The sequence below is a fragment of the Panthera uncia genome (assembly GCF_023721935.1).
Source record: "Panthera uncia isolate 11264 chromosome A1 unlocalized genomic scaffold, Puncia_PCG_1.0 HiC_scaffold_17, whole genome shotgun sequence".
NCBI classification, from domain to species: domain Eukaryota; kingdom Metazoa; phylum Chordata; class Mammalia; order Carnivora; family Felidae; genus Panthera; species Panthera uncia.
Genome location: NW_026057577.1, coordinates 34,886,751 through 34,908,469, shown reverse-complemented (window position 1 = coordinate 34,908,469; position 21,719 = coordinate 34,886,751). Strand labels below are relative to the sequence as shown.

Below are 21,719 nucleotides of genomic sequence, written 5' to 3'. Positions count from 1 at the left end.
CAACTATATTCAACCCGGCTGGAAGGATGGGATGGGAGGGTACCATCTTCTATCAGCAAGATGTCCTACTTCAACGCAGTCATCCTTGATCCTTGCTTTGCCCTCACTCCAATCTATCAGCCAACCTCATCAGTCATCGGTTAAAAACACATCCAGAACCCAACTGCTTCTCACCATCCCCACTGCTAATACTTTGATCCAAGCAACCATTGTCTTTCGCCTGGCTTGCTGCAATAGTCTCCCAACTGTTTCTCCTTTTGCCTCACACAGTTTATTCTCTACCAGCAGCTAGAGCCATCTTTTAAAAATACACACTGGCTCGTGTGTCACTTGCCTGATCACAACTCTCCAGGGACTTCTCATGACACTCAGAACACAAGCTTTCCACCTGACCATGGCTTCACACGGTCTAGTCCCAGCTTACTTGGCCACTCTCCGTCTGGCTTCCTCCAATCCAGTCATTGCAGCCTTTCCCGATAATCCCTGAACACAGCTGGTTTACCCGCTCCACTGCAAGGGCCCTTGCACATGCTGGTTCCTCTGCTGGCTCCTAACATGTCACACTCCCTCCATTTGTTCAGGTTTCTGCTCAAATGTCACATCTTCAGAGAGGCCTCTCTGCTCTAGGTATCTAGTTCTCTCTTCTCTAGTTAGGCACTATCTCTTTGCTCTTAATTCTTCCTAGCCCCTCTCTGTATACCTTTGTTTACTTGCCATCTGTCAGTTTCTCTCATTAGAACTCCATGAGAGCAGGGACTTTATCTGCCTTGTTCATTGCTGTAGCATCAATAAATATAATAAATATTTTCTGGATGAAGCAACAGATATAATCCATATTTTCACCAGCTGAGACACCAGAAACCAACAGGTAGAGAAATCCCCACACTCCAGGAGCCTCAAATGCTGAGCAGCTGGCTGAACACACTGGTACCTTCTAGAGTTCAGGGGCCCTGCAGCAGGATGCACAGTACAAATATGACTGACTGGGATCTCATTCATCCCCTGACCTCTAAGCACGAACACTGCCAATCGGAATTTTCCCCCTAGCCTACCAGGTACAAAGGCACCTATCTTCTTTTTCATGGTTTCTGTGGACACACACACACACACACACACACACACACACACAAGCCAAGAGGGACATAGAGTAAAGAAAGCAAACTAAGTAGAAGAAAAGAGATGAAATCCCTGCCTGGCCTGAAATAAACCTACCAGCTCTACGCCAGAGTCAAGAGAGGTTCTAAGATACCTGTGAAGAGCGATCCAGTTCTCAGCCAGACACCGCAGCCCAAGTGGCAGTGTCTGGGTTCTTACAGAGCACAAGATGAGGGCTGCGGACTGGCTTGCAGGACTCTGTTTCCTTGTGGGTTTCTACATCTGCAGTCTCCTTAAAATTCCCAATCCGGCAGCTGTGCAAGAGCCATGCTTAACGCACACCATGGTAAGGCCAACCGGCTTCATCAGGACCACCTGGTCTCTTACACGGTGATCTGGGCAACCAGAGAAGGAATTACAGTGGAGAAGCATCAATTCCTTTCTGCCTTGATGCATAGGCGGTTGCACACTGATTTCTCAACCAAAAGAGATCATCACCACCTTTTTGAAAGAGGAAGGGTTTCAAGCAAAGAACTAATTTCTCCTGCCCACCTACACCCTTCTCCTGCCTTTACCTTCTACCTGTCTTAGAGATGACATTCATAATCAGAGGCTGAACATTTGTGGCTGGAGTTACCACTAACTGGTTGTGGGAGATGGGTGTACTTGGCCTCTGGGACCCTTCTCATCGGTACAGATCAGTTGCTGTGAAAATCAGATAAGGTGATGTCCTTAACAGCACTCTGAGGAACTGTAGAGAGATTGTGGGCTGTCATGCTTTTATATAAATAGCCTCTGGTTTGGGGTAATGATGATGTTATTAATAACAACAATGGCAGATAATGACATTTAATGACTGCTTAGACTACCAGGCACTGCTGTTCCATCCTAATCCCACTCAATCCTTCCAACAAACCAATGATGTAGGTAATAAGGTTATAGCCATCTTATAGATAAAAAACCCTGAGACCCAGGGAAACTAATTTTCCAAGGTCACACACACAGTAAGTAGTGAGGCTGGGATTACAACCCATGTATGTTAATAATTCTGCACAGTCCACACTCCCAACTACCAGTCAACACTATCCCCACTGTGGGCAACAGGACTTGATAGCTTCTGCTGATTCTTACATGCCAAATGTGAGTTGCACACTCTGAATACTCTCATCAGGGTAGGAAGGGATGACTTTGACAGGCCATCAGTATGCACTAAAAATGAGGATTCGGTTTTCTCATCTTTACATGAGGTCAATAATATTATCTACCTCATAGAGTTCTTATAAGGATCAAAGAACAGAATGTACATCAAACCCTGAGCACAAAGCCCAGTAATATGTGTGTGCCCAATAAACATTAATCGAGAGCCTTGAGGAAAATCTTTCAGTCTCTGCCTCAACAACCCTGTGCACTGGGCTTTAGGAGTTCAAGATGCAGCCAGGGACCTGCTCGATGTTCTTGGCTGAAGCCCAAACTAGGATGCCAAGGGGTGGTTCACACCTGCCTAGGATGAGAGAATGGTTTGTTAAGTGTCATTTAAGACAAGCAGAAAGACTTCTGACAGTCCAGGCCAGCCAGGGGAGCATGATCGCCAGTCATATCCTTGGGGGATGGGGTCCCACCAAACAAAATAGCTGAGATCTCATGCAACAAAATCTCTGAGAAAACAAGCTGCTCCTTCTCCTTTCTCTCTTGCTAGCCCCCAGCTCCTCAGCCAGGATCATTCTCCAGCTAGGGTATTACCACTCAACTAAATATAATTTCGAGTTCTACGTGGGCCACACCCACTGTGTTGCACGCTCAAGTGATAATGGAAAGCAAGCTGGAGAAAGTCAGCACTTAGGCGAGCTAGAATTACACCATCTTGCCTGCCTGTGGCTCAGGAGATAAAAGTGGCAGCCACAGAAACCTGCCATGGCACAGGAGGGAGGGGAAATGACGAAGCCAAGGGCCAAAAGGGGTGGGGGTGGGAGGCTGGAAAGGAATTCAGGCAAGAGAGGGAATGAGCGCCTGTCCCCTATCAGCCCTGGCCTAGAAGGCGTGGATGGAAAGCTGGAGGGGAAGGTGTGCTCAGCTGACTGCCTCGTGGGCCAGTACTCAGGAGGCCAGGCCACCATGCCCATTAATGCAGCCCATCCTTCTCAGGTTTAAAAAGGGAAATGTTCTATTTATAAGCTACCGACCGGTGGAGGCCTGGCAGCCACTGGATGGCTCTGATCCCACAGGGATTCTGGTTACCAGTGGCTGCCTTCTCTTGCCTCTCAACTGTGGGTGTTCTAACAGCAAAAGGCCGAAGGTGACTGGAAGCAAAAGGAAAAAGAAAATCCTCTTTTCTGTCCTCTGCTGCTTTCCTCAGACTGTGAGACTTAGTAATGTCTGAAGGCTTAAAAATCTTTTAAACCCAGGGACCCATAGGATCCCATGAAGTCGTTCCCTACCATCTTTAAGAGCAAATCCCCCTTTGGGGTACCTGGGTGGCTCAGTCGGTTGAGCATCGGACTTCGGCTCAGGTCACGGTCTCACGGTCTGTGAGTTCAAGCCCCACGTCTGGCTCTGTGCTGGCAGCTCAGAGCCTGGAGCCTGCTTCGGATTCTGTGTCTCCCTCTCTCTGACCCTCCCCTATTCATGCTCTCTGTCTCAAAAACAAACAAATGTTAAAAAAAGAAAAAAATCCCTCTTTTAAAAGAGGGATTTACTCTTTTTCTTTCTTTTTCCTGTTTTACAGATCACAGGAAACGGAGGCACAGAGAGGAAGGGAATGTATAAATCAGAGGTAGGGCAATAAGCATGCAGAGCAAGGTAACGGCACCTTCCCATCCCCTCTCCTGGTCCTCAATCTTGCCCTCGCAGAACAAGAAAAGACTGGATACGACACTATCAGGGAATGTGATCTGAATGAGGCCTTGAAAGAATGATGAATGTATGTAACAGGAACCCAAGCAGCACTGGCTGTGTTGTCTGATGCCTGCAGAAGGGCAGTGGGCTGTGTTACGCTTCCGTGCCTGGGAAGCTGCAGAGCCACCGACACACATTAACGGTCTCTGGGCATCATGCACAGCATGTGAGGAGCCACTGATAGTCCTGATGAGGAGGCTCACTGAGAAGGAATATGGGATGGCCCCTCAAGAGCAAAGAGCTGAGAAGGTTAGGTGGGGCTGATGATGGAAGGCCTTACGGCCCCACTGGGTTTGCCACAAAGTGACAAGATGGCATAACAAAGGAAAGACGTCACGCATATCGAGAGGTGGAGGAAGGCGGGGCATGACTATGGCAATCAGGCCGACTCTGGTTTGAGCATCATCACCACTACTTCCTGACCATACTACCTGGACTTTTTAAAGCCTAATGCTCATTTGTAAACGCGGTCGTTGTGAACAGCATTTCCACTAATGCCCACCATGGATGTACCGCTTTCATGCTGCCTGCCGTAACTTCACGCCATCTTAGGTAGCTTAATACCAGGGTAGGTTTTTAAAAAGTAGTCTAAGTGTTGACAACCTATAGTATGTGGGCCAAATACACCACTGCCTGATTGTACATTGAGTTTCATTAGCAAGCATGCATTTGCTTTCGTGTTGTCTATGGCTGCTTTCACACTGCAATATCAAGAGTTAGAGTACTGCGAGACTGAATACATTTACTATATGACTCTTTACTGAAAAGGCCTCCTGGTTTGCTAAGCAATAGCATCGAGACAACCTGAGGGTTTACATGTTCATGTGTTTTCCCCCTAATAAATGTGGAAATAAACATACAAATCCAAATGGGAATTTAAAATGTGTGCCCGGTACTATCTAAAATGATCAGAGATACCACGAGTAGCATGCATATGCCACTTCGAGAAATGTAGTCATTTAATGAACTAACACCCACAAGGCTCCAGGCCTGACAACAGCAGGGGCATTAGCTGCCACCCTCCGCTCTCCTCCCTGCTCCCCTCAGGAACTCTTCTGCCCATCCAGGGAGCTTTCCCCCTCTCACACGACACAGTAATTGGCACGACCAGATAATGAGACAGATGAGAACCAACGGTAATGAAGCATTTCTTAACTAATATGCCAGACACTTTGCTAAACTCCAATTGTCACGGCAACTTCGTGAGGCAGTTGGTGTTATTTATCCCCCATTTTTACATAAAAGGCAATGCAAGCTGAAAGATGTCCTGCACTGACCCACAGTTCCGGAGCCAGTGTGCCAGCATGCTAAGCCACACGATTCACGTGGCCCTCCACTAAAACAGCTCTCTCCAATCCACATGGCAGAGCCTACCCACAGGAAATTATCTGAGGTATGTGCAAAAACTGATGTAGAGGAGTGTTCAGGCTGATATTACTCATAAGAGCAAAAATCTGGAAGGGACATTTAAGTCCAATGACAGGAAATAGTTCAAGAAATGTGGATATAATCCTATGACAGAATATTAAACAACCATTGCAAATGGCATTCATAAACAATTTTCATGACGTGGGAAAATGCTTGTAAATTTTTTAAAGCAGGATGCCAAAAGTATATTCATTGTAATGCCAAGTAAGTCAAAATACATGTCAACATTGACAAAATCCATGTAAGAAAGATATCACGAAAAAAAGACAAGAAGGAAATATCACTGGGGTGGTATTAGAGATGACTTCTATTGAATTTCTGAAAATAAATGCTGTATTTCCTGCACATTCTACAATGAGTTCATATGATTTTTATAGTTAGTAAAAATAACTGTTTTTCAAGCTGCTTAGGAGATTCAATGTCTACACCCTACAGATGAGTGAATCCTAATTCCAACTTTGCATTCTTTCTCCAATCACTGCTTCCCCCACCCCACACACATACACAAGATCCAGTGTAAATAACAAACTCCAGTGACTTCTTGAGCATTTTATAAACACAAAGGATTCCTGTCAAAGATTAACAACAAACTGGAAGGAAAAGAAGGGACTGAGATGTGGAAGCAGAGGAAGTACTCTATTTCCTTCTCCTGGAGGAAGAGGAGGGAAGGTAGGAAGTTCCCATTTTTTAAATCTTGCTAGCCTAGATGGAACCCCATTCTGAGCTGACTCTCCAACCAACTGGCTCGGGGCATTTTGTCTGCACAGCAGGTGTATCTACAGATAGCATGACGATTACACTCACCCACACATGCACTGGGCCATCTGGCTATCATCTCTGTGTGCTGTCAACCTCAAAAGCAGACCATATACTCCTTAAAGGCAGAGGTACATGTTCTACTTGTGGGTGTCCTTCCCCTCCACACTCACACTGCCCAGGGCCACAGGCACTTAAAAACTCCCAAGAGCTATTAATTCAGTGAGGTGCTCCAGGAATGCTGGACTCCTGCTGGGAAACCAAGTGAAAGGTGCAGGTAGGGGCAAACCAGAACACAGGGAACAAGAGTGGGAAGCACCATAGACCACTGCAAGATCCTCTCGAAAAGCCAGACGGTCGGTGTTGAGCTGAGTCTGAAGTGCACAAGAAGGCATGTCTGAGGCAACCTGGGCATATTCCTTTGAAATAATCTGATTAACCCATGGAATCTGAATTAATATTCACATTAAGGAAAGTGGCACTGCGAAGTCAAGATTAGGAGACTGAGCTCTCTGCGGCTCAGTTTGTCAGCCTTCAGCCTTTAAACAGCTGGAGAAGCAGTGGGAGGGTATCATTTCTGTAAACAAGCTAATCTTTTCAGAACTAAGTAGGCAGTGACATTTATTATTTAAAACTTCTAACTTCGAAGACATCAACCCACCCTAGGAAAGCCTGCCCTCCCATTACTCTCTTGCATGCTCTAACTGTCCCTCAGCTGGGACTACAGGACAACAGCAGCCTTGGAGGGGAATAGGCCACTTCTCGGCTTCTTCTCTTGATACCTACTGGAGCTCATTTCAAAGGAGAATAAACCAATTCTCACAGAGCCTCTGGTGAGAAATCTCACAGCTGCAGTCAAAAGGAGAGCAAGCAATAGGACATGGAGACGGAGGAGGCACAAGGGGCCAGATAGGGTGGACTGGGAGGAGGGATTCTTGCCCAGGGCAGAGTCCTATTCTTTGCAATGAGAAAGGAGGCAAATCCATGACAGGTATCAGCTGCCTAGGTAACTGGCACTGGTGTGTGATCGGTAAAGCACCTTATGGAATAACAAACCATTCTCCCTTCCTCTCTAGTATCCTTACTTGTATTTTTTTCCCTTCCTTTCTCTACCAGGTAAGAAAAAACTCAGCATCACTGATGTATAATCCTGACATCTATGAACAAACCCAGGGAAGGTCCCCTGATGGCAGCAGGATCCCCGGTAAGAGGCCCATAGAATTGGCAAAAAATAGCAGATTGATTTTTGAATTTAGCTTGTAAGGATTAACTTAACCAAGAATACCCAAGACCTCTAGGCAGAAAACTAAAACTCTGATGAAGGGCACAGGCGATCTGAATAAAGGGAAAGATAGTCCAAGTTTTGTGAGATGACCGAAGATTATAGAAGTGTCAATTTTCTCTGAATTAATCTATATAATTCAATGCAATTCTAAAGCAAAGTTTTAAGGTTTTGAGGAGCTTACAAACTTATGTTAGAATTACACAGAAGGACAGAGGTCCACAAGCAGCTAAGTCAAATCTTAAGAAGTAGAGTACCAAGGGCACCTGGGTGGCTCAGTTGGTTAAGTGTCTGGCTTCAGCTCACGTTATGATCTCACAGTTAGTGAGTTCAAGCCCCGCATCAGGTTCTGTCCTGACAGCTCAGAGCCTGGAGGCTATTTTAGATTCTGCGTCTCCCTCTCACTCTCTGTCCTTCCCCCACTCATGCTGTGTCTCTTTCTCTCTCAAAAATAATAAACATTAAAAAATTAAAAAATTTTTTAAAAAGTAGAGTACCAGACATTAAGACTTACCTCAAAGACATCATATGAAAAGCACAGAGGTACTGGCACACGAGCAAACAGACCAAGAACATAAAGAACTAGAGACAGAGCTCAGATATGCAAGCCTAATATACAATAAAGACAGCACTGTAAGTCAAAACCAGAAAGAATGACATTTTTGGGAAAAATGAGTCTTTGTGTGGATAAAAATAAAACTGGATCTTCATGAAACACTATATACAATGGTAGGTATCAGTTGAATTAGAAACCTCATTGGGAAAGAAAGAATTATGAAGCCAAAAAAACAAAATGTAGGTGCATATATTTGTGACATAGGTCATAAAGGCCTGCTTTCTTCCTTTCATTTATTTTTGAGAGAGATACAGAGAGATAGCGACAGAGAGAGGAAGGGGGAGAGGAAGACAGAGAAAGAATCTTAAGCAGGCTCCATGCCCAGTGCTAAGCAGGGCTGCATTTCACAACTATGAGATCATGAACTGAGCTGAAATCAAGAGTTGGACCATTAACTGACTGAGCCACCTAAGCACTGTAGAAAGGCCTTCTTTAAAATGCAACTTGAAAATCATAAACCAGAAGGCACAAAAAAAGATGCATTTCAATACATGAGAAAGCTTTACAGTCAAGTAAGATTATCACATATAATATTAATACAGATGACAAAATGGGAAAATGTATTTAAAATGTCTACAACCAACAAGGGATGAGTATCTAAAATAGAGAACAAACTTTACCAATCAACATGAAAAAAATGCATATTAAATAGAAAAATGAGCAAAGGACATGAATAGGCAATAAACAGAAGGGGAAACCCAGTCAACAGGCATACAAAGAGATGTTCAAACATACTGATTATCAGAGAGACCCAAATTAAAACAATAATGAGCTATCATTTTCTATTTATATGAGTGACAGTAAATTAGAAAGCTGAATAATGGCAAGAGTTGGCAGAAAAGAAGAAATCCTCGTGTAGGGGTAATGGGACTGTGAACTGACCACTCTGGAGAAATATTCCCTCAAACTAAGTACATGCACACCCTTTGACTGGCCAACAATTCTCCTCATGGGTATATTCCAAAAAAAATTCTCACACAGGGAGATGTACAAGATGTACAAAGATGTTCATTGTGGTGTTAGTGGTGGTCATGAGGAGCTGGAAGCATGAGGAGATGGAGTGTGCAGCTCTGTAAAAACAGATACACAGTGTTACACACGGGTGGGGGGGGGGAGTGCAGTGCAGCAGACAGAAGCCACAGTCTAGAAGCAGACAGGAGAATGTAGATGGCTCCTAACACAATGCCCAGGAAGCAAAGAAAAAGAACAACACATATAATTTATATAACTGAAAAATACAGGTAGAAAAAAATATACGTTGCTCAAAAAAAAAAATTTTAAAGTACTCATTAGAATGGTGGTCTTCAGAGGAGGAAAGAAGTAACAGCTGGGAAGAGAATTCAAAGGGGGGGGGAGGGAAGGAGGGAAGGAGGGAAGGAGGGAGGGAGGGAGGGAAGGAGGGAGGGAGGGAAGGAAGGAAGGAAGGAAGGAAGGAAGGAAGGAAGGAAGGAAGGAAGGAACCTGTGATGATCCCATGCCACAAATCAGGTAGTAGGATTAATTCCAACCCTCTACACCTGAGATTCAAATAGAGCTTACAGAAGAAGAGAGGAAAAAGCCTCTGGGAAGAAATGTGCATTTGTTTACCTGCTGCCATCCTCTCCCTGACAACTGGGCCATTTGGAAAGTACCAGCAGCAGACAGGCATTATTTATGGCCCCAACACCCCACAGGCGCTGTATGCCCTGAGAGGAACTTGAAGATGAAAGCAATAAATTCAGAAGTGTCCCCAGAGGAATTTCCTTTTGCTACCTGGCCCTTCAAAACATCCTGCCTCTGGGATAAAATGGTGGCATTCAAACTCCCATGAAAACATTTTCTAGAAAGGAAAATGTTAGCCATTTAGCATTTGGATACTCAAGGCAAAGAGCAATGTCACACTCTGAAATTCCTATCAGACTGACTACCCTCTGGAACAGTTTTGACTGTGGTATAAACAGACAGGGAGTTGCTGAACAATCAGACCCTGGACAACAGTGCCACCTGTGGCAGATAAGCCCTATGGGTGGATATGGAGTGGAAATGAAAATTACTTCGATCCACAGATACGGAAAGTACAACCACATCAGAAAGGAGGGGAGGCTAAGGCATTATGTGATATGAAGAAGGGGTCCCAAGGCCAGAGGAGGTGAGAAAGCATCAATCTAGAACCCTACTCTGGTCGTGCCAGCTTGGACATCAGTGAACAGAACAGCTTTTGCAATAATACTTTAAAAAATCATTTCTATCCAAACTACTCCTGACAAGTGGCCAATATGTTTTACCCCATCTTTTTTTTCTCTCCAGCCTGCCAAATGAAAGGGTAAGCAATTGAAAAATCATTAGACACTTCAGGCAGCCAGCTCTCTGTACTCTGTGAATAATGGGATGCCAAGAGCAAACTGTTGCAAGGGTCTGTGTTCTCCAAAATGGAACTTCTTGTGTTGCTCTTTTCTTCAGGAGACAGAATATTCTTGTGGTTAACAGTAGAGCCTCTGGGGTTACACAGAATTCAGATTAAATGGTGCCCCCTGACTTTATTAGCCTCAATTTCCTAATATACAAAGTAGGTCAAAGGTACCTATCTCACACAGTGTTTCAAGTATTAACTAAGTTCATATGCATAAAACATCCTTAAACATAGTTAAGTGGTGGATAAATGCTATCTATTACTAGCTATGATTTTAAATATATGCTCACTGCAGACAACGCAAAGCATGGAGGAAAAAAAAAAAAAAAAAAAAACAGGTCAGTCCCTCCCAATAATCTACCCTCTCTCTGAATAAACAGTTTCATGATAAATGTCTTTCCAGACTTTTTCTATCAATACATCTAGATGAGTCAAACAATTTACTTTACTAAGAACATTGCTCTGTAACCCGATTTTTTTAAACCTCAATTAACAATAAACTGTGGGAGCCATTTCCACAAATATACTTAGATTGCTCTTGTTGTTTTTAAAGACTACACAGTACCTTGATATTTTTAATCAACTTCCTAGTAGACATCTGATTATCTCCCCGTCTTTATTACTATTACCAATGCTCCAGTAAACTTTTTTGCACAAAAGTTTTTGTCCTCCAGTCTATTTTCTTAAGACAAATCACTGGGTCAAAGGCTACTGGCTTCCAATGCATATTCCCCAAAGGTCTTACAGAATGGTATGATGAGATGGCATGCCCCCTAAAAGAAGCAGGGTCATCTTTCAAATCTATAGGCCCTTATCTCAAGCAGAGAGAAGGTTTATCACAAGTCACAAGCAACCTTCTGGGTGGTGGTCTCCATTCAGATGCATCTCATCTCCCACAGTTCTTGGGTCCTTTATTATAGAATAGTGTGTCCCAGCTTGGGGCATCGTACAGGCATGTTATTTTATTTTAGTCTCCTTGGGTATCTATCTTCTCTTGTTATGGTGGATTCCCTGATTTCTGTCCGGCAAACTACCCTGCTCCCATCTTATGCAATACTCTTAAAACTGTCAGTGACAGTGTGTTGTTTTCTCCTGATCTGCCCAACCTAGACCAACCTGTTGTTATCCTTCCTGGGAATGTGAATCTTCAGAAGAGTGAGGTGACTACTAAAAGCAGTCTAGACCTTCATCAACCTGCAATTATTATTCAGAAGACCCTTTTTTACTGGTTCCTGGGGCTCCAGAGCTGGTATGTTTTCAAACCTGGTTCTTTAGTTCTTCCTCCCTTACTGTGAGTTACTCTACGGCCTTCCATATTCTTTCATTTTTATGTCTGTGGTTTTTGCTAATGTTATTTTTTTTTAATGTTTATTCATTTATTTTGAGAGACAGAGAATGCACGCATGAGCAGGAGAGGGGCAGAGACAGAAGGAGAGGAAACGTTAAGTAGGCTCCATGCTCAGCATGGAGCCCGATGTGGGGCTGGATCTCAGGACTCTGGGATCATGACCTGAGCTAAAATCAAGAGTTGGATGCTCAACTGACTGAGCCACCCAGGCGCCCCTGTCATTGTTACTTTAGAAAAGTTAGCCAGGCTTGATTTCAAATACACTAGAACAATCCCACCTGATGATTGGGGCGGGGAGGGGGGGAAGCACTTGTTTCCTTGAATATTTCCTTGAAAAAATTTTCCTTCATTCAATTCTTGAGGGAAAAAGAAAAAAGAAAAACCTTTTTCCCTCCTTGAAAGGCCTCTTAATGTACCAATAGCAAATAATACAAATTACTTAGTATTTTATATAAAACTGCTGGTCAAAATCTGTATTTTGGAAAGAACGAAAGGAAAATCTCTGTCCTTTAAGGGATTTCACACACACAGAAATACCTCATCCTTTTGTCCACATGGAGAGTCCCTGTTTTACTGATTTTTTTGATATCACTGGAATTCATGTTTGCACTATATTTGAATTTGTCTTCAAGTGGATTTTATAAAGCAAATTCGAGGCAAGGGGACAGGACTTCCTCTGCACTCTTATAAGCAGCCTGGAAGGAACTGGTTAGTACTTCTATCCACCAAGGATATCATCAGTCCAAACACTCTCGCAATAGCTTTTCATTTTAATCCCATTGCCTTTGCAAGGTTACAGGTGCCCTTGGAAATTATGATTAACCAGAGTGCTCGGAACCAGCAGTAGGGGAAATGTGTTGTATATTCTACAGAGACTGCCCAGGGTCACTCCCATCAAAGAAGAGTGTTATTACAGAGTTTACCATTTCTACTCTTTCCTCTTCAAAAATGTAACGAAGAACACAGAGTTACTAAGCCATCACCAAGACAGCTGCTGCCTCTCCAGTCCTTTGAACAAGACCGGCTAGGAGGCAATTCTGGCTTTCCCATAGGACAGGGTTCTTGGGGAGCTGTGTATTATTCAATTAAGTGGCTTTTAAATGGTGATTGGAACTACATTATCAAGAACTAGGATTAACTGAGATAATATACATGAAAATGCTTTGTAAAGTGTGAAGGGTTATATAATGCAAGGTGTCATTACAGCCTTGCCAGTCAAGCTCACTGAATGCCCTGGAGTCATTGACTTAGTAAGCCAGTGTGGAAGCACCTCACACAGCGCCAGGGGCAAGGGGCAGACCCAACATGCCCACAGCACCCCCTGGTGGCTCTTCCCCAGAGCAGCAACTTTTAAAGCTCCATCCCAACCCCAGCTGTAGGAAATTATCCAAGGGACATACTTACTCCCTTCGCTCTGACTGTCTTTGTTCGAATTGTAGACCTGGAAAATAGAAATAAACATTTACTTGTGTGTACTTTATACCATCCCAGGTTCAACGAAGAAAATTATATCCTGTCCCTTTCCCTAATTTGTGCTGTAAGATGGAAGGCAATTTGTGGGCCCCAAATATGAATCCCCTCTAAAATCATCTACTGCCTAGGATTCACTTCAGCTGTTCTCAACTGTGTGTACATCAGAATCACCTGTGGAACTTTACTGTAAAAAAAAAATAAAAGATAATATTCTCTAAAAAAAATTTTTTAACATTTGCTTTGGAGAAAGACAGAGTGCAAGGTGGGAGGAGCAGAGAGAGAAGGGGCTGCAGAATCTGAAGCAGGCTCCAGGCTCTGAGCTGTCAGCACAGAGCCAGACATGAGGCTTGAACCCATAGACAATGAGATTAAGACCGGAGTCAAAGTTGGATGCTCAACCAATTGAGCCACCCAAGCGCCCCCAAAGATCATATTCTTTAAAAAAAAAAAAAAAATTTATGTGTGTATACAAATTAAAAAGAAGAAAACTTTTAAATAGTTACAATCATTAAGCATTTACTGTGAACCAAGGAAGGTGCTGAGAAATACGTATGAATTATCTCAAATTATCTACACAACAATTCTGTTAGGTAGGAAGTGTTATCACTGTATTACAGATGGAGAATTTGAAACAGAGAGGTTAACTAAGGTCTCACAGCTAGTAAATGGCATAGTCAGGAAAAAGATACATTATAAACTGCTAAGTATTAACAATAGGGAATGGGGCCAATCACATTTTACTTTATATACTTTCGAAATTTGAATGTTGTAAGGAGAATATACTACTTTCATAATATAAAACCTTCAAGTGATTCACAGAAATCATAAAAGGGGAAGTGCTCCAATACAGAAAAAGGGAAAATACTCCAATAGAAAACAGACAATGACATATTGCAAGAATCTGCAAGTTTCTTCTGTGAAGAGTCAGAAAGTAAATATAACAGGCTTTGTAGGCCAAGAGACAAAAATCAATATTATGTAGGTACATGTTCAGTAAGAGAGAAAACTAATTTCCACAAATTTTTTGGTTGACAAATTTTAAATATAGCATGTTTTTAAAATACAGATACAATATTCCTTGCAGGTAAAAATCCCCATTAGGGTTTCGAGGCTTTCTTTTCAGAAATGCTCGGCTCAATACCTCTCTAGAGTAAGTAGTTCTCAAATGAGATTGGCCATGTGGAGTATCTTTTCCAAGGAATGTAATTTTTCAAAATGCAGATCCACAAATCAGAAGAATGAAGTTTTGTTTATTGGTTTTATACAGGGAGGATAACATTGGACTTAATTAGGGGTCAAAGTTAGTATTCCCATCAAATCAATTGTAAATATTCATCTATAAATGACATGTTTAGTTCACAGGCAATAAAAAAAGCAGATAATATGCTGGGTTTGGCCTGTAGGGCAGTTTGCCAATCCCTGATATGGTAACATTATTAAGGTAAATCCTCTGCTTGGGGGGGGGGCGGATAGAATCAACGTTTTTCAAATCTTTCTTTGGTGATTATGATTCTGTATATATGAAAAGGCATAGGGTAAAGTTGGTCATCCTAACTATGTACACATATATGTATGTATGTATGTATGTATGTATGTATCTATGTATCTATCTCAAGGGATTCTGATGGCTACTCATGGCTGAGAAGCACTTATTTAAGCCCTGGAAGTACTGACCAAGCACCTCGAAAAAGAGAGCCATGAAACTCTAAAAGTGATTTTCATCTGCTAGCCAAGTATGGGTGGGAATGGCTGGTCAAGAGCTTTTCAACTTGGCCCCTCAGTTGCCTTCTGTCTTTGGGTAAAGCTATCACCAGGTCTGGGCCTCTACTGCCTTATCTGTAAATTGAACAAGTCGACCAAGAAGGTTTTGAATGATCAAACTCTAAATAAGACAAATAAATCCATCATTATTAGTGATTTCTTAAAGAAGACTACAGAGGCACAGACACTATTCGGAAGTCAGGAGGATAAAAATTAAAGAAAAGGGTTTCCATACTTGAGGCAGATTGTGTGGCAAATAAAAAGGCATCACTTTTTATGCTTAAAAGTTCTCAAGATTAGGGGCATCTGGATGGCTCAGTCAGTTAAGAGTCTGACTTTGGCTCAGGTCATGATCTCACAGTTTGTGGGTTCGAGCCCCGTGTCGGGATCTATGCTGACAGCCCAGAGCCTGGGGCCTGCTTTGGATTCTATGTCTCCTCTCTCTCTTCCCTTATCCCACTCATGCTCTGTCTCTCAAAAATAAAATTAAAAAAAAAAAAAAATGTTAAAAAAAAAAAAAAAGAGTTCTAAGGATTAGGAGCCAAAAGACTGTGATCCTGGCACATGGCCTTCAGGGGGGAGGAAGACCAGTGCAACAAGCCATCAGTGCACAGTAGAGAAGGGAGGGAGATGACTCTGGGGCGGAGGACAGCAAGGTGATCCTCCAAGATGTTGTCATCTGTGAGTGAAGCGGGTAGCCACCAAACAGCTAGGACCAGCAATCCATGGTGAATGGTGTTCGCTAACCTTGAAAAGCTCGGTAAGGGAAGTGCAAGCGAAGAGACTCTATTCTGTCAAGTGTTTTTTTGGGGCCACCCCTGATCAATTCATTCTGTCCATTACATTTAAACTTTCCATCCAAGAAAAACTAGCTCCTGTTTATTAGTGGCAAAATCCAGAAAGGAAAACAAAATTCAAGGCTTTTAGCTCTCCTTAATTAGGAGGAGAATTAGCACTAAATTACATTCCTTCAAGCTTTCTGGGGTCTCAGGAGGCCCTTGCCCACAACACCCAAGCATTCCCCAAATTGGAGAGGCGTGATCAATGAGCCAAAGGTGCCAGAAACATGTGCTGCCCGATCCTTTGAGGCCAGGCCATTAATCTCTGTCTACTTTGGTAAATGAGGCAAAGAGAATGAGTTTTGAAATAAAGCTAACAAACCATGCCTGCCAGAACTGTGTGACTACATGGCCTGACAGGGAAGGCCCCCGGGGGGCGGGGGGAGGGGAGAACAGCCTCACCATCTCACAGGCCAGATGGCAGCACGGTAATAGCACTAAGTGGGGATGGCTTTGTTTAATTTACCAAGTACCACACACATCACTGAATCCTTTTAACCACCATATGGCTTACGTACTAGCATTATTCCCATTTAACAGATGTGAAACCTGAGGCCCAGAGAGGTTAGTTTGTCCAAGGACAGACAGCCAGTGGGAGCCTTCCTATTCTATCTTGCCTCTAAACGGAGGTTACAATATTTGCTCACTTTTCCAATCAGCAGCAAATGCACATGACTATCAAGCAAAACCAGTAGTCTATGGTTCATAAATATCTTTCATACTGACACAAGATAAGGGCGTGCAGTTCACCCTTTAGAAACAGTCTGTTCTGGGAAAATCTTTATTATCATTATTATTATTATTATTATTATTAAAGTATAATTAACATACAGTGTTGTATTAATTTCAGGGGAAACCTTCTTCTATAGATCTCATAGTTACTAGTCTAAGACTGAAGCACAGAGTTAAGGACAGCTCCCTGAAATAAAAGGTCTCTTTGGCCATGGCTTCTCTCTTACAACTGATTAGCAGAATTATCCCAGGTTTATAAGCTTTCAAGGAAGCTTTTCAAGAGCCTTGGTCTCGAAAGGACAGAACATAATTGTCCTGGATCAACTCACAGGGACATGAGTCACTAAACAGTTGGTGAATTACGGCTCCAAGGAAGACTGAATCAGTTAACATGCTTTCTCAAATCACTTACCATCTCTAAACCACAATCTTGCCACCTGTAAAGTGGGGATATTAACATTTCCTACCTCTTAGCGGTGCTGTGAAAATTAAATGAGGTAAGAGATATACAACATTTATCACAATTCCGTGTCCCACTGAACACTCCATAAAAATGAAATTTCACCACTATCGCGATCATCCTTCTCCTTCCTTCCCTTTACACTTACCCCACAAGGCATAGAAGGCTAAGGATGGGGGTGTAGTTTGAGGGATCCAGTGACACTGGACTCATTAGCATGTTAATTCAACCAACTGAAATTAATTAAAGGACTAAAGGAAAACACGAAAAAAGTTTGATCTAAAAACCAACTTTTAGAGCAACAGGTTCTCAATTTTTTTTAATAGCAGTCAAATATAAAATAACCACCTACCACCCATGTCTTGTCCAACCACTTTCCACCACAAATTATGGGCCATGTACCATACCAAGCATTTACATGAATTACTTTAATTTGTCCTGAAGCCTGTGGGGCACTACCACCACCTCTACTTTATAGCATTATGAAGGTTAAATAACGCTCTGAAGGTTACAAAGCTAACAAGTGGCAGAGTCCTCTAGACTAGATTCCGTGCTTAACTACAACCTCACGCAACTTCCCCACTCAGTCCCCCTTCCCAGGGGGGAAAAAAACCTTGGCAATTAACAAAAAACTCAAAAGAAGCTAAGCAGTAATTACAAAGTCAACAATGCAACCATTATGTAAGAACAAAACTTCCACCCAATTTAAACCTAACAGTAATTTTACCAACTTCCAATTAATACAAGTATAGCAGTAATTGAAAGCCACAACCATCTTGAGACACTTTAGGATGCCCAAAAAACATCCTTCCCTGAAGCTCTGAGCACATACACAGAGAACTTGCCAAGGACTGTGTGGCAGACAGAATTCTTAGCACAGCATCTCGCTGGAATCCTCGTCAATCTTGATCAACAGGCTCAATTTAGAAACTTTAAGTGCCGCTTCTGAGCAGTTACTAGTAAGACACCTTTGGTCTGCCACTCAGTAACTGACATGCATTTTTACACCAAGGGGAGACACCCTTCTCATGGTGGGCCTCAAGCTGTATTGCAAGAGGTAGGAGAAGGAACTGTTTGAATCTGAAGCATGGAAAGTAAAGCCAGTCTGAATAGCTTTCACTAAAGAAGGATGTGTCTCAACAGCGTCCAGAGGGGCCAGAGCTTTGGAGCTGGGTACGGGCTCCCCCTCCTCACGTGACAAGTGTGCCTCTCGTCACCACGGCCTGATGGGCTGGAGAGAATCAAAATCAAATGGCGGCTGCTGCTGCTTGTCTATTTCTCACCTAGCAACGCTCCCTTTGGCTCACCCTTTCCACTCCTACCAGTATCACATTTGCTGGCTGAGGGAGGCTCTCTTGAAAGTGAAGCCAATAAAAATCTATCTGACAGCTCTTCCCAACGACTTCCTCCTGAACAAATGTGAAAACCTTGCTCTTGCACCCTGCAGAATTATTTGTAAAGAGGGTTCAGTAACTAGAATACAGCAGGCCACTCAATAAGTATTGATTAGATGAACATTTTTTGAGGAGAAGAGTAAAAGAGACTGATTTTTTTTTTTTTTAAATCCCCATGTGGGAGTTGATGAGGACAACGCATTGATGCACTGACCTGGTAGAAAAGGTAAGCCAGATCTATCACTGTTGAGGGAGCATATAGCATTCTTTCAGACACCTGGCAAATGCACCAGGAATCTCTACATTAGAGAAGAATCAAAGTGTACCACTCAGGACTTATTACAAGGCAATATAAAGCAGGTTTACATTATGTGGCTTAAGGTGAGGCTATCAAAACTCCTCACAGAGCCATCTGTTTTCTCTGCTCCGTGTTAGCACTACCCCCAACTGGTGTCAGTAAATCGTTGCTAACAGTTTCAGAGGCTATGGTGTCACCAGGAACTTGTGAAATGCCAAGGAAGGAGTTCCTATACCTCATAGTATTGAGTCTCCCTGCACCTATGCAACACAGGCACCTCAGGCTCAGGCAGTCTCTTGGAAAATGGCCCAGCAAACTATGACCAAATGGTTGTGTTCCTGAAGCCAAGTGGATAGACAATCTGATGGTCCCTCAAGCCATTTTGCTTACAAACACACCAGCATACCAGTGAATACAAATGATTGCTTGCTGTTCAACGCGATTGTAACAATGATGATGGAAAAATGAACTTTCTTTCCCATTCATTCCCTGATGCTTTGTACCTAAGGATATAGCAGGCTCACTTCTTGTGTAATTCCTCGGTAAGACTGGGGAAAATAAAGTGTTCTGGACACCTGCTGCTCCTCCCAGCATCCATGCTCCTCGTGGATACCACTTTCATTCTCCTTGGGGAGCCACCAGAACCAATTGATCAATTCTATCACGATCGTATTCCTCAAATCTATTCCTCATTCCCATTTCTTTTTCTACTGACATTGGTCAGGTTTTGGTATCTTGTCAGCACTCTGACATTGGCCTTCTCCCTAGTCTTGGTGGCTCTGCCCTTCTTCTGCTCTTATCCGGCATACACACTGCTACTCCAAGATGTATTTCCTCAACCACAGCTCTGGCTGTAGTCAAGTCTTCAAGCCATCACAATACTAGTCTTCAAACACTCAAAAGGCTGTCATGTGGAAGAATGGGAAGACTTACTATTCTGAACAGAGAGGAGCAGCAGGGTGGAGTCCTAGGAAGGCAGATACTAGTGGGATGTAAATAACAGACAGTTAAGAGCTCTTCATGGTCCACCAAAGCAAGGCGACTGGCTCAATGTCATTGTGACATACAGGACTAAGCTCTACTTCATCTAGAAGGCAGCCCTGGGCATTCCTGGGTTGACAAATGAAGCTCCATCTCAGGTTGAATTATTGTGAATCTTCTCTTCCACCTGTACACGCCTTCAAATTTCTAGGTTGGAGGAAGTGGCCCAGGATCAGATGAAGGAGGGTGGTGGCCAGGAAGTGTGCGGCCCTAGAGAGTGGTGTTCTACCACCTTTTAGCTACATGCCTTCACGTGGCGATTTACCATTTCTGAATAAGTTTTATTACTGTAAATTAGAGCTAAATAATAATACTTTGATGGAGTATTGGGAGAATTCAAATAGCCTCACAGTACCTGCAAGTGCTCAAAAATGCTATTTCCCTTTCTGCTCCTGCCACAAAGATTTCCTGCCTTCATGGCTGCAGACCACTCTACTGCTTTGACCTCTCACTGCTCTGACAGTGTATTCTAAGCAATTTAATTCTTCAGAATACAATTTCTCCTCTTCCATTATTTCTAATCTGCAAATAAATCCCCGGTGACCAGTTAGTTCCATCTCACACTTCTATAGGGGTCCATGTGTCACTCCTGACTGAGGGATAAGGAGCTTATGACAAAGGAAGAACATTGTTCCAGTCATTCTCAGTGGGTTAGAAGTGGGTCATAAGGCCCTTGATGAGAATATTATCTTTATAGTGATGCTTTCACATTGTCAGTGTCACTGGCCCTTAACATACTTTCCTGTGAGAAATCTCAAATCAAGCTCACATCACTTTAAGGGAAAGGGTGAAACCGTTCCTCCCAGAGCATGTAAGTGGTCAGTCATACTCAGATCCCCAGTCAAGAGGGGCCATCTATTTTAACCTGTTTCTGGTCCTGGTAAATTAAGCAGGAGTGCAATGTTTCTGGAATTACTAACACTGATTGCTATGCGTACTCCTCCTCCCCCACAGCCCTGTGATTGGAGTGTTATATAAACACTGTTGCCATAGTTATAATTCAGGAAGCATTGTTGTTTGACCTCAAGAAAAACTCAGCCTCAAATCAGGATAACACTGACTCTCTAGACCACAAAAGACCATCAGAGGGTAGGATCTGCCAAATTCCTTCAAGCTTCTAGAAGAAACTACTGTATTTTGAGTAACAAGCGAGCAACAAGAGGAAACGCTGCAACATTATGCAATTTCCTTGAATTTCATATTCAGAAATCCTGAAAACCCCTATAAGCAACTTCCCTAGCTTTCAACCCAAGACTGGAGTCACAGCCAATACAAACAAACCTGGACGCAAAAGAGGAAAAATGAAATCTAAGTAATGTCCAAGTAAGAAAAGTATTTTAGGAAAATTTTAAGGGCAACAGAAAAAAATAAATAAATAAAAAACACAAACTCACTCGATATCAAATGCACGACATTAAGTAGATGGCATATGAACTGACACGTATGTAGGATGTGGTCAGATCACAGTGCAAGGAGTCTTCTGCCTTTAACATTTCCGGGCTTTACACAGATGTAACATTAAAAAGCAGGTATGAAACCACTAGCCCATCAGCACGAAGCTTCTACCTCCCCATTCGCCAGGCAAAAATTGTAATCCTCAACAGAGAATGTCTTTCTGTGTTCCTCTGCCCCCCTCACACCCCCTCCATGCCTTTGGAAAGAGTGACAGAGCTCCATCAGCAGCAGAGAGAACCTTGTCTTTTGTGCTTTGGAAACTGCATGAGAAATTCTTTGGTACAGTACACATGATCCCAAAGTAGGAGCCTGTGACGTTCTGCTTTCAGAGCAGGGCCCTGCCCAAGAGAAAGGACCGCCAGACAGTGAGTCACTGCACAAAATTCACTCCTTTCAACTTCCATTCTCTTCTTCCTTCAGACAATTTCAACCAAGTGGCATTTACACTGATCATATTAAT

General features: G+C 42.9%; 1 protein-coding gene across 5 annotated transcripts in view; it reads right to left on the bottom strand.

Annotated features, from left to right (window-relative positions):
- Positions 1-21,719, bottom strand: part of ARHGAP26 (Rho GTPase activating protein 26) — a 424,192-nt gene that overhangs the window by 185,837 nt on the left and 216,636 nt on the right. For all 5 annotated transcript variants that reach the window (XM_049649399.1, XM_049649398.1, XM_049649400.1 and 2 more), the window contains one exon: positions 13,211-13,247. In XM_049649399.1, coding sequence (XP_049505356.1) covers positions 13,211-13,247 — 37 coding nt within the window. The remainder of the gene's footprint in view (positions 1-13,210; positions 13,248-21,719) is intronic.